The 11,794-nt window shown below is 45.1% G+C and overlaps 1 protein-coding gene across 1 annotated transcript; it reads right to left on the reverse strand.

Moving 5' to 3' along the window:
• Positions 1–208: 208 nt before the first annotated feature.
• TMEM86A (transmembrane protein 86A) lies at positions 209–7,549 on the reverse strand. The gene is made up of 3 exons (XM_018075946.1): positions 7,448–7,549; positions 5,013–5,277; positions 209–827 (listed from the first exon to the last, which is right to left on the reverse strand). The coding sequence occupies exons 1-3, from the start codon at positions 7,547–7,549 to the stop codon at positions 400–402; spliced, it is 795 nt and encodes a 264-aa protein (XP_017931435.1). The 3' UTR covers positions 209–399.
• Between the last annotated feature and the right edge of the window lie 4,245 nt (positions 7,550–11,794).

Raw genomic sequence — 11,794 nt, forward strand, 5'->3', positions numbered from 1 at the left:
TTCAGCAGAGATCTGTGCCTGTCTGCCTTCAGTTGAGAGCAAGCCTTTTGACACAGTGCATGGCTAAACCTCCTTTCCATCAGCTCTCCACTTCCCAGACATTTAGCATCAGTTTCAAGACTAACAAATAAAATGCAGTAGTACAGCACTTCCAAGAAGGAAAAGTTGAATGAGTAACTACTGCAGGGACAGTCTAAGCTTTCTGATGTGGACTCCACACTGAAGTAAGCTTTATTCAGAGAAAGCCATTGAAAAAAAAGAATTCCCAAAGGTAATGCTTCAAAGAAGCAAAATCAACATCACCAGTGTGCCTAGAGAAATGGAGATCTCTCTCAGGGGTGAATGCAGCTACAGCACCTGAGATATAACCCACGTGTTCACAGACTATTGGCACTCCACCTAGCTCCTCTTTCTGAAGTCCTCTTCATCTCTGGTCTCTACAGCTGACAGTGCAATAAGCATTTGGGCTGCATAGTAAGTAGCCATGATGATGAAGCGCGAGTAGGGCACGGGGAAGCAGAACTTGTTAAGTGCAATGGTTAGATCGGACACCATGAACAGCATCGCGCCGATGCAGGCAGAGAGCTTGGTCCATGTCCAGAGGTCGTTGCACAGCTGCATGCCGGCCACCGCCCGCCAGCCCATGAAGGCAATCAAGGCGATGTAGACAGCGACCAGGTAGGTGAACGGGCCTGAGAGGTAGGAGTACAGGAAGGCATAACAGGAACCGGAAACCAGGCCCATCAACAAGCCGGCTTTGAGGTCCAAAGGCTTCATGCCAAAGGCTGAAGAGTACAGGATGTGTGTGATGGCAAACATCAGCAGACCTGGAAAGAGGCATTGACACAGATCATCAGTGACTGGCGGTCAAGAGCTGAAGGAAACATGTGGTTATATTGGATTTTAAATATACCACTACAAGCACAGGCTTAGATTTTCTTGCAGTGTTATAACCCTTAACACTATCAGTGAAAACCATACTGACCACTTAAGACTATTTAAATAAAAAAATAGGTGCATGGGAGATCAGCCTTAACACCAAGCCTCTGGCCTAAGAAAAAGCCCCAGCACATCTACGGCTGCAGCCAAGTACATCTCTGCTGTGACAAAAGCCTTTCTGCTGGGAGGCCAGGTGAACTAAGCTTCTGCAGAAGGAACTGAGCTTGTTTTTCAGGTGTTCCTCTTCCCCTGCTTTGAGCAGAAGGGTGGGAGCAAGGCAGACCAAAGATCACCCCCTCCAACTATCCAAAGTGTTTTGCTCATAGCTCACATGTGGAACAGGAAGGCTGGAATCAGAGCAGTGTAGGAACAAAACATGACAAAAGTTACCAATCCCTCTGAACCCAGATACAAAGCCTGACCGTATTTAGCCACAAACCCAAAGGCACTCAGGGACTAAATCTGGCTTCTACTCCATCTCTGCCCATAGCTGGGAGAAGCCTAAGCTGGAAAGAAGCAGCTGGCATATTTCAGAGACTGCATCGATGTGATCTGCCAACAATTTTATGGCTATTTTCAAGATTCAGATGAACCTTAGAGGGAATCAATCAGTGAAAATAAAATGCCGGCTTCCCTTTGAAGTGCAACAGTCCTGAGAAACGCCAGATGTGGGTGTTGGAAGGTACTGCCTACATGTTGTTATTCACTTGCCACTAATCCATTTGACAACAATATGTCCCAATGTGTTGGCACAGCTGCTGACTCCTAGCTGTCATGACAATTGTAGATAATGGGCTCCAAACTGAGTCCAGCTCCTTGGATCCTCTGGTTCCCAGGCCCACACATGATGCAGCTGCAGGCTGTCCCACTTTATCCTGGCAGGGTTATTAGTGGAGCTGGAAGTTTTTATGCAGCTCTAAAGCATGAAATAGAGAAAAGGATCTGGGAAGCTGAGTCCTCCAGCAGGACACTTATTCACATTTAATGTGTGATGCCATGGTGTAAAGGGCAGTCACTAAAACCTGCTGCTGGCAGACATTGCTTCATCCTAATACTCTTGTGTTGAGGCAGTGCAAAGAAGGGGAAGTGTCTCCTTGCCTTTGGAGCGGACCAGATTGGACATTCACTGAAAGCTCAGCCATGGTGGGATGAGAAGGGAACCCACAAGAGGGAGGGGTTGGTGGGGATCTGATCTGCAGGATGAGGCTAGAGAACATGGACAGTGTGAAGGGGAAGGAAGAGAAGCACAAAGGAGGGCAACCAGAAGCTGATGTTTCACAGAGCTATTGCACATCATGGGAACAGCACTGAGGAAACTGAGAAGGGATTTAGGACATGTTTATAGTGTTATAGCGCAGGAAAGGTTAGAGCCCAGGGAGATGGTAAGGAGAAGAAGGATACATCCTCCTAGGAGTGATGAGTGTTTTTTTCCTTCAGTGGCATTATATGGAGTATTCTGGGACAGGGAACTGAAGAATGTGGTGTCGTTCATGCAGGCATCTGGCAGCAAGGAGGAGAAGGAGGAGAGGAGAGGATACAGCAGCAAAACAGAGGCCTGGAAAGGCAGTAGGAGTTTTGTGATATGTGGTAAGGCTGGTCACAAACAAGGCAGTCAGGTCCTGGGTTTACTCATTCAACACCCACAAATCAAGCCAGGAACTGAGGAAACCTGTGACAGCTGCACAGGGAGGGGGTGCATTTCTCTCGTATTTCTCAGCCTTTAGCTTGGTCCTCCCACATCAGGCAGATCAGCCCTTCTCTCTGTCTGCTTTCTTGCCTCAGGTTTCCTCAGGCTGGCAGAAAGGCTTTTTTGCTAGTCTGTGTCTTCTTCACCAAACGCATAAATTGTTTCTAAGTACCTGCCATCTAAGGAGGTGGATATTAATGCTGTAAAGTATCTTCCACATGCACTAAGACACTAGTCAGAAAAGAGCGCATTATTAGGGGACTGAAGCAGCAAAAATGAAAAAAGTCAAGTGTGCCAGGAGTAGGTTCCCAGGCCCTCACTTCCCTATAAAGTAATGAACAAACGTCCTTTTATAAACTCGTTGTCTCAAAAGCTATTCAAATCAGCCCAGTTTCCAACCCTTTTCAGTTCAAAAGCTAGAGAAATTGAACAGAAAGTACATTTTTATCCAGTATTTCCTCTTACTCTCCTGAAACTTCAAATTCCCACAACTGATGATGTCAAAAGGTTAAATATTGTCAGTTGTTGGCAAGAACAACCTGGTGAGTTTCAAACAGGAGAAAATAAATTTTGCAAGCAAGGTGAAGGATGAAATGGATCAGTGTAAGCTTTATCTGCTTACAGCTGAAATGCAAATATTAACACTTCATTTCAGAAGATAGTAGCTCAGTGGGCTGAGATTTTCAAAATGCTCCAGTAGAGCTTTGTCTCCTCCTTAAGAAGAAAAACGTGTCTAAAGCCACAAAGCAAAACTTATCAGTTGTGAGACTAGGGTTGATAATCCAATTTATTTGCAGATTAAAACAATCAACCAGATACTGAATTGCTGTGACTGGTTAACCCTTCCTCTAGCACTGTATTGGAGAGAGAACTTGGAGATATACCGTCTATGCGGAATGGAGAAGCATGGAACAGTCCATATACAAAAATGGTCACGGGGAGAATTGGGCCTCAAATATTTTCCAAGCCACAGCTCGAGAAGCAACTCCAGGAGGCAAAACAGACACACAACCAGTCGGGCTGAGGCAACCTGCTCCGAGCCTGAGGCAACCTGCTCCTAACTCCTGTTAGGAGGAGGCCCATCAGTGGGAATGTCAACACTCAGCACAGAGGGGATGGCACCCCAAGAGAAAGCTGAAGCTCCTCAGCAATGTGCCCAAGGTTCAGCCAGAGAGATCCAATCCTCAGGGCCTAATCTAAACCCTACCAAAATCAGTAAAAATTTTTACATGAACTTTTAATGAGATTGAGATAAGCCCTTGGGAAGCAGGATTAAAACCAGATTCAGAGCATTTGGCCTTTCAGATCTGGCACTGCACACTCTTTCTTCCCATAAAGAAAGAGCTTCTGGGAATCCCAGAATAAAACTAAATACTAACCTCATGAGAGAGGCAAAAAATAAGCCTTTGACTTTCAGAGCTGACAACAGCACAAGTCAGAAAAGTTGCCTCATCTCATCACATTTTCCAGTGGGACAGTCACAGCAGCCAGTTAATGGTGGACGTTATGTGAGATCCCCGTGCTGGTTAAATAAACTTCAGAAAGCCCACCAGTCAGTTTAGCAAAGGACTCAACTGCTGCTTATATCTTTTGACAGTCCAAGGCCACGGAGAGTGTTGCTGCAGGCAGGTTCAATGTGGCTTTAAATGATTAATCTAAATCATTATGTTCCAGTCTGCGAACTAGCAAAATAAACCAAGCTCATTTTGCTCTGAGAGATGTGGATCTTTCTGTAGAGAAGACAGACCACTGTGGTAAGGTTTGTCCTTGATTGACCATCATTTACATGTCTTGCAAAACAGATATATCTTGTACAACAGGCTGCATGATTCACACTGATGAACCTGCAAGTAGGGCAAGATTTCTGATGCTTTCATTTCTAGCATCCACTTAAAAACCTCCCCCAGGCTATGGGCTTGTCTATCAAAACATAAAGCTCCCCTCCACTTGCTCGTCACTGAGGACTTTTGCACAATATGTCCTATCCCTGATCCTTGTAACAAAGGGCTAACAGATCTCCCTGCAGAGAGATAGGAAGTAGATACTTCCCATAGCTTCATGGGAGCTCAGGAGTACCATAAACATTTCTTTTTCTTCCCCAGGGATTCTGGCATGGCACCTTCTCAGCTCCAGCCAGCCGAGATGCTGTGACACATGCCAGGAAACCAAACCTGACCCAGTTACCTCTCTAATCTCAAGAGAAAGACTCATCCATGGTGTGACTCTTCTAACCATGATGGATTTTAGTCAAGGAATAAGGGCTTCCCAGTGCACGGGACTTAAGCTGTACGTGAATAAACAAAACATGTGCCCCAGCAACCCATTACTAAATAAAGAGGATAACAGCTGGACTGTGGCATCCCTTTAGGACTGACAACATACTCACCATGAATGAAGTAGCCCTGCTCCTGCCAGATGAGAAAGGCATCTCCCACTGCCGAGAATATGAGTCCCGCTAGGATGCGGCTGGCACTCCGGTGTGACACTAAGAAGTTAATTCCATGGGCCAGAAGGAAAACCCACAGGCAAAAGATGGGCAGACATTTAATGAGAGCACTGAACCAGGAGGGGCTGGAAGTTGGCAGCCAGAGGACAAAATAGACACAAGTGGCTTTAAAGAAGGGCACCAGTTTGGGACCTTCGCTCTTCACCTAAAGAAAACAAACATTAAAAAAGATAAATTAATAGGATCATCAGAAGCATCAGTGGAATAAACTTCATAACAGAACTGTCTCCTTCCTTTTGAAAGCTAATCTTTCATGTATACTGTCATCTAGCAGTGTTTCTACCCTGAGAACTGCTGATTGAACTTGACCACAATTCTCAGCCTAGACCTTTGTGATCGTCTCTGCTGAACACTTCTCGGCTGTCAGGATGGGGTTTGAGTGGTGGACTTGGAGGAAGTTTTAGATACCTTTTCTCATTATTTGGTTCTACTGAAAACATTCAGGCCATCAGTCAAACTCCTCTGGTGCTCCTTGACACCTACCTTGTGTTTAGACTAATCTCTTGTATACACCTTTCCGGAGCTGTGAAAATACTCCACCCCCAGATATATCCCAGCAGCAAACAAACCAGAAAAAGTGCAAATCCTCCCTTCCATTTTCACAAATCCTCACGCTTAGCCAGTAGCAGATCACCCTGAGGATACAACCTCTCTTCTAAGGCATTCTTTCTCCTGCCCTGTAGCCTCATGCCTGGAGCTTGCTGTTGGCACCACCACATGACTTCAAAACCCGTCACATCAACCTCACAGGTGAGGATGTCATTTCCTCAGCTGACTAATACCAACATTAACCACGTGTTGCTTTGTTCTAGCATTACAGTAATAATACAGAACCCATACTGCAGGAAATGTTTTGACTCAGGGCTCTATTGTGTAAATACACAAAAATGTAGCATGAGCACTTAGCTACCCATAACAAAGCCACAGCAGGGGCAGGGCACAGAGCTACAGGCTCCACAAGCTGGGTCTGCTCTTGATATACATTTAGCTGAGAACACTCTGTACAATGATAACATATGTATTGTGATCACCTGCCCTCCTGTTATAATTCTGCATTTCAGTGCAGGTGGGGAAAACTTCACACAAGAAACAAAGCTATGATTTTATTTTCTCCTGAAGAGCAGCTGAGGGCCAAAATAAGGATCAAAGGAAAGGGACTGCCTCCTGTGCCTGACTGAGCTATGTCCTGGGGTCTAACAGGAGGCCTGTTTCCTCCTGCACCTAAGGCAGTGCAACATCCAGAGCTCCTCTGCAAGCAGAGGTTTACTCTCAACCTTCCCATTTCTTTGGTCAAGCAAGACTTAGTTGCTTAGTATGAAAACAACTTCCCTCTACTCATGGCCAAAGCACACAGAGGCCTCATGCACTGGAGGAGGACATGGGAAAATTTAGAGGCATCAAAGTTGATTTCACTCTGCAGAGTCCAACTGGTCTTTTTTTTTCCAAATCACTTGGCCCTATTTCTGCTTCCTTGCATCATGGGACATTGCCATGACACAAAAACAGCATCCATCTTCCTTTGATGCAGTGTGCCTTGATGCAGACACCTAGAACAGATGAAGACTGCACAGGAAATATCCTGTGCTTACAGTGCTCAGGTAATAAAGCCTAATCTCATAAAAATTCTGGAGCTTTTACAGACACAAGCAAATCGAATCAGGTGAAGCTGGAAGACAGAGGCAGAGGCAGTGGAGGGCATCTTCACATGCAGTATCTAAAAAGGGAATGCAATCTCGGAAGCAGTGAGGCTATAAATAAAGGGCATCCCAAGAAGACAGTGCCTTCAAAATTGTTCTCACATCTGATGGAAATTTCCCCAGCATATCAGCAGTTTCTTGGCAGTAAGGTATTTCATTATACATTATTCATAGGCTATTGCCAACACAATTTTTAAACACTCCATTAAACAACCAGGCTACACAATTCACTAACAAAAGGACATCAGCAAGCCGTTAACTTTCTTGTATTACATGGGGAGCCGTTGTGAGTCCTCTACTTAGGTTGTCTAAATTAATCACCATTTACCGCTCCTTGTCTATATTCCTTGGGAAAATTCTGGCAGCAAATAACAAATGAACTTAAAAGTTAGAAAAGCTCATGTAGTCTTCATAGTACTGGGGTTGCCTGGGAACTATCAAGTATCATAAGGGAAAGAGTGCAGCCAAGCTTCCCCCTCCTTCAGACCCAGCACCTTGCTTTCCTAAAGTGACACATCAGGCTCTGACTGTCCAAAGCCAGTGCTCGGCTCCAGCTCTGCTTCCTTCCCTTCTGACTCTCTTTTATTAAAATGTAGTTGATCACATTCATCCTCTCACAGTTGGAGGCAACAGAAGACAGTGTTTCTGGCAGGGTTTTCTCCTCTCCCCCGCAAGTCGTGGAGGATCCCCACCATGCCGTAATGAGCCTGAGATCTTCATCGTGGAAAACTAACAACCTCCAGAGCTACACAGTGCGAAAGAATTGGCAGCAGCAACAGTGCTCCAGGCTCCTGTAACAGTCTCAGCTCAGGTAAGTAGTTTTGTACCTCTGAAGAAAAAAGTTTATGCTGAAAGATTAAGTTGAAGTTCAGGCTGTTTGCAACACATCACAGTGGCACTGTTAGAAGCATACAGGAGAGTATTTGGGTTAATAAACATGGGAAGTTTTATTTAATACCTCATATTAACAGAAAAACACCTGCTAGGAGCAGTTACCATTACAATCACAGCTTGCCCTCCCCTGTGTGCTTACATGATGAGACAGGTTTTAATTACACTTGTAATTTCCCCAGGAACCCTGCCTTACTGAATGTAAGACGTGCCCTTGTGCGGAATGATTATGTTTGATTAACTTAAAATTACCATTTCTTACTATCTGAATGTGAATTTTGCAAGCTCAGCCAGCATTATTTTAAAATAACGATTTGTATTATTTCCATGCTAATAGTAATTAAGGAATTTTTTATATATAAGGGGTCAGATTCCAGTCTCAGTTAAGCACCAGTTAAATGATTTACAGTGTTACAGAGTCCCCAAGTAAGAATCTCATATATCTAAAAGGGCTACAGGCTTCTCATCACTGAATTGACACTATTTCTTTACATCTTTTCTACAAGTATACTTCAGATGAGTTATTTCCAACCATACTCTTGCCCATCACTGAATGCTGCAGCTCAGTGGAGCCCCTGTTACAGCTCTGACCAAAATGAGGGACAGCACTTGCTGAGACAGGTACCTGTGCAGCTGAGGGGTGGGCAGCACATCCCGCTGGGATATACTTGGGAGAAGTCCTTCCAGAATAACTGAGGCAGCCAGAGGGTGAGGCTGGGGATTACCCTCCATTTGGACATGTGGCTGAGCCTTGGAAAGGACAAGTCAAGGCTGGTATTGGGAAACCATGTACCAACATGACTGGAGGCTGTGGCTTGAGGAAAGCAGGGCATATAATCCATGACTGGACTTGCCTGTACCTCAGGGAAGGGAACATTATTTCTTGGTTGCATGGATAAATTGCATCAGAGATGGAATGTGAGATGGGGACAAGTTATGGTATTGGAAAAGAAAGCACATGACAGAGGTGACAAAATCCTTTATGGTAATGCATGTGATTGTCATGGCTTTCAGCTGGGTTTTGCCATTTTGTTATAAATTTATTGCATTTTCCCCCAATTCTTTTCTCCTTCCACCGCTTATTTACTCCATACAGAAATGCAGTACAGAAAACATTTTGAATACAATAACAAGGCAGTATTTCCAAGTTTTGAATTTCTAAACTGACCATAATTTAGGGCATTTTCTCAACTGCTATGACAATTAAGTTACCTAGAGTCTTGAGAAATTAGTTTAAACTACTGTAAAGCCAAAAAATTTACAGCTGGCTCCTCTACTCCAGAATAAGTCCCATCCACAGAGGAACAGCTACATTCATATGACAGTGCCCTGATTTTCTTTAACATTTTGGAGCCAATTGTCTGTATCTGTATCACGAGTGGAATGAAGAAAATCCAGCTGCCACAGGGAGGGAGACATCTTCTTCCTGAGGTACAGAAGAACATCAGAAGTTTGTTGCATTGAAATGCTAAAGTCGGATGAAAAGTCCTTGCTAAAGTCCTAAGCCGTGCATTGGTCCCAGGAAACAACATGGAGTATCAATGCTCTTCTCTCCACAGTCTCCTAAATCAGCCTGCACAGAAAATATGTATACAGTCACCTGCTGTGCACCAACCTGCTGTGGGGATATGGCTCATACCCACTGGGCTGTAAAATGCTGCTTCCCAGGAAAAGTACTTTAAAAATAAGACACCAGCTATTCTAGAGAGCAACACTTAAGTACAACTGTGTGCACTGGCCAAAAAAAAGCTGAGTCGTTGTCCTTCACCCATCCGTCCCAGCAGCCTTGGCTGGCCAGGTACCATTTTGTGTATTGATGTCTGAGCTGCTTCTCCTGGCTTTTGGCATGGATCCTGCCTTGGTTCTGCCCTATTGTGACAATAGCTCTTACCCCCAGTTGTGTGCTAATAAATATTTATTTGGCTTTGTTGCCATGTTTGCTGCCACTTCAAGTCCGGGGCTCATGCTTCTCATTCCCCAGAATATGTGGCACTCTGCAAAGCACTGACCATCCTCTGTGCAGTCTGAGTCACAGAGGAGGAGAGTTGCTTCAACCTGGGGATGGACCACAATTAGGGTAAAGTACATGTATGTGCTACAGGTTCTCATCTACAGAGCAATGGGGAACCAACACAATTCACCATCGGACTGAGCCTACAGAAAACCCACCTTCGTGCACAGATCCTAGCCAGGGGCAGCTGTTTTCCTCGGGAATTCAACAACCTACCACTTTTTGTTAAACCAAGGAGGAATGCAGCAGTGCTGGGCAATTCCTGGCCATTAACCCACGTGAGTGGACTGCAAAGCTCCCATCCTCATCTCCTGGGTTTGCTTCCACATTCCCACCTTTGCTCAGATGGTGCAACATCAAGCCTTTGAATGTGTACACTCTGATAAAAAAAGAGGGAATTTTTAGGCAGGGAACCAGATTGCGTAATAGTGAGGAGTCAGCTGTTTGGTACCCAAATTCACCATTTACACCTTCCACACAAACCAAAGGCCCCAGTGGCCACTCTGGCTGCTCATGTCTGCACCCCTCCTGGGCAGCTTGCAGAGATGAGCGAGCAGGAGACAGATGAGAGGTAAAGTGATCAGCCAGTCAGTGCTTTTTATTCCAGAGGGTTGCTGAAATATTAGGGCTGGCTGGGACAGCCCTAACTGGTACTCACCTAACTGATGACTGTAAGTGAGCACAAAGCACTTCCAACCTTGCTCTCCTGCAGGAGCAAACATGCTCCTGGGGGATAACTGATTGCCTATCACCTTTTGTCACAGAAGGCATTGGCTCATACATGCCCCAAGTTGTTCCTGAAAAAAATTCTAAGAAAAAATGCTTGTTATGGAGCGTAGTGGAGAGTTACTGAACCAGCCAGTCAACCTGTCTGAAATACTCTGCTGGTGCAATACACTTTTGCAATTAATAAGAGTGTTTATGTTTGTGTTGGAGATGCCATGGCCAGGCATCTGAGGCAGATGGCTCCTGAACAGGCTCCACATGCTGCAGGAAATTGAGGGTGATAGATAAACCCTCTTCTCCTCAAATGGAGCCAAGATCGTAGAGGCTCCATCGAAAATGGATTTGTAAAATGGCCAATAAGTCACTCAGAACATGGTACGTGATTTGCCTTTAGGAGAATGTGTGTGCTGATGATCCTCTGTCTTCATCATGCTTATGTCATGCAATGAGTTTCGCCAAGTCTTGTAGTGCCTTATTGCAGCTTCTGGCACTCCCCAGCACAACTCGGGGCCTCCATTTCTCTCACAAGGGTAATGCAGTGAAACTGAGCTTGTGCTCAGCTATTCAGTCAGACCTGTTTACAAGGAATCAAAAAATCATGATTTTGTCTGACAGGAGCCTCTGTTGTTCAGCACAAGCCAAAAGTAATGGGGCTCTGCCTGAATGCTTCCTGCCTGCAAAAGGACCATCCTCCCAGCTCAGACACATGTGTGTCCAAGGCAGCTCTTCCACCCACAGGGTTTCTTCAGCTGCAAAATAGGGCTGGTGTGTTGGCTTCTGTCATCTCTCCCTCTACCCCAACAGACTGGGTACTCTCTTTCTCCCCTCAGTTAAGCAAAGTAAGGTCCAGCTGTACTTCCATGCTTTGGTTCACAACAGATTAACACAGGGTTGAGAGCTAGAAATATTCAGCTTCTTTTTCTTAAGACCAAGATACGGCTTTTTGCCAGAAAAGTACGATTAAAAGGTTGGCACAGGCCCTCACAGTTCTTGGGTGGTGAACTCAGCTATATTGCTGCACAAATTCTTGGCATCAGAACAGTCACCCTTTAGTGGAGGCACACGGGAGCTGGCCGTGGATGGGGATCAATCAAACTGGCATCTCACAAGGGCTCCTGTGCATGGCTGGGCTGCTCCAAAACACAGCTGCATGCAGAAACAAGAACCACAACAAAAACTTTAACTTCCAAGCCAAAATGCTGCCCAACTCACAGTCACATCAACATTCAACCTAATCTCTGCATTAACCATAGGGGGGATGAAAACCTGTCAGCACCGAGGTTAAAATCTTCCAGACAAGCGACTTCTCCCCAGATGCAGAAAGCAGGGAGGAAATT

The sequence above is a fragment of the Manacus vitellinus genome, unplaced genomic scaffold, assembly GCF_001715985.3.
Source record: "Manacus vitellinus isolate BGI_N305 unplaced genomic scaffold, ASM171598v3 scaffold_30_pilon, whole genome shotgun sequence".
NCBI classification, from domain to species: Eukaryota; Metazoa; Chordata; class Aves; order Passeriformes; family Pipridae; genus Manacus; species Manacus vitellinus.

Bases quoted from the DNA above. Each gene is read 5' to 3' on its own strand.
- TMEM86A (XM_018075946.1), bottom strand. From the start codon at position 7,549: ATGAAGATCTCAGGCTCATTACGGCATGGTGGGGATCCTCCACGACTT. The intron at 5,278-7,447 runs GTGAGAGGATGA...TGTTTTCTTTAG, and splicing joins GTCTTCTGTTGCCTCCAACT to GTGAAGAGCGAAGGTCCCAA. The intron at 828-5,012 runs GTGAGTATGTTG...GCCTCTTTCCAG, and splicing joins GCAGGGCTACTTCATTCATG to GTCTGCTGATGTTTGCCATC.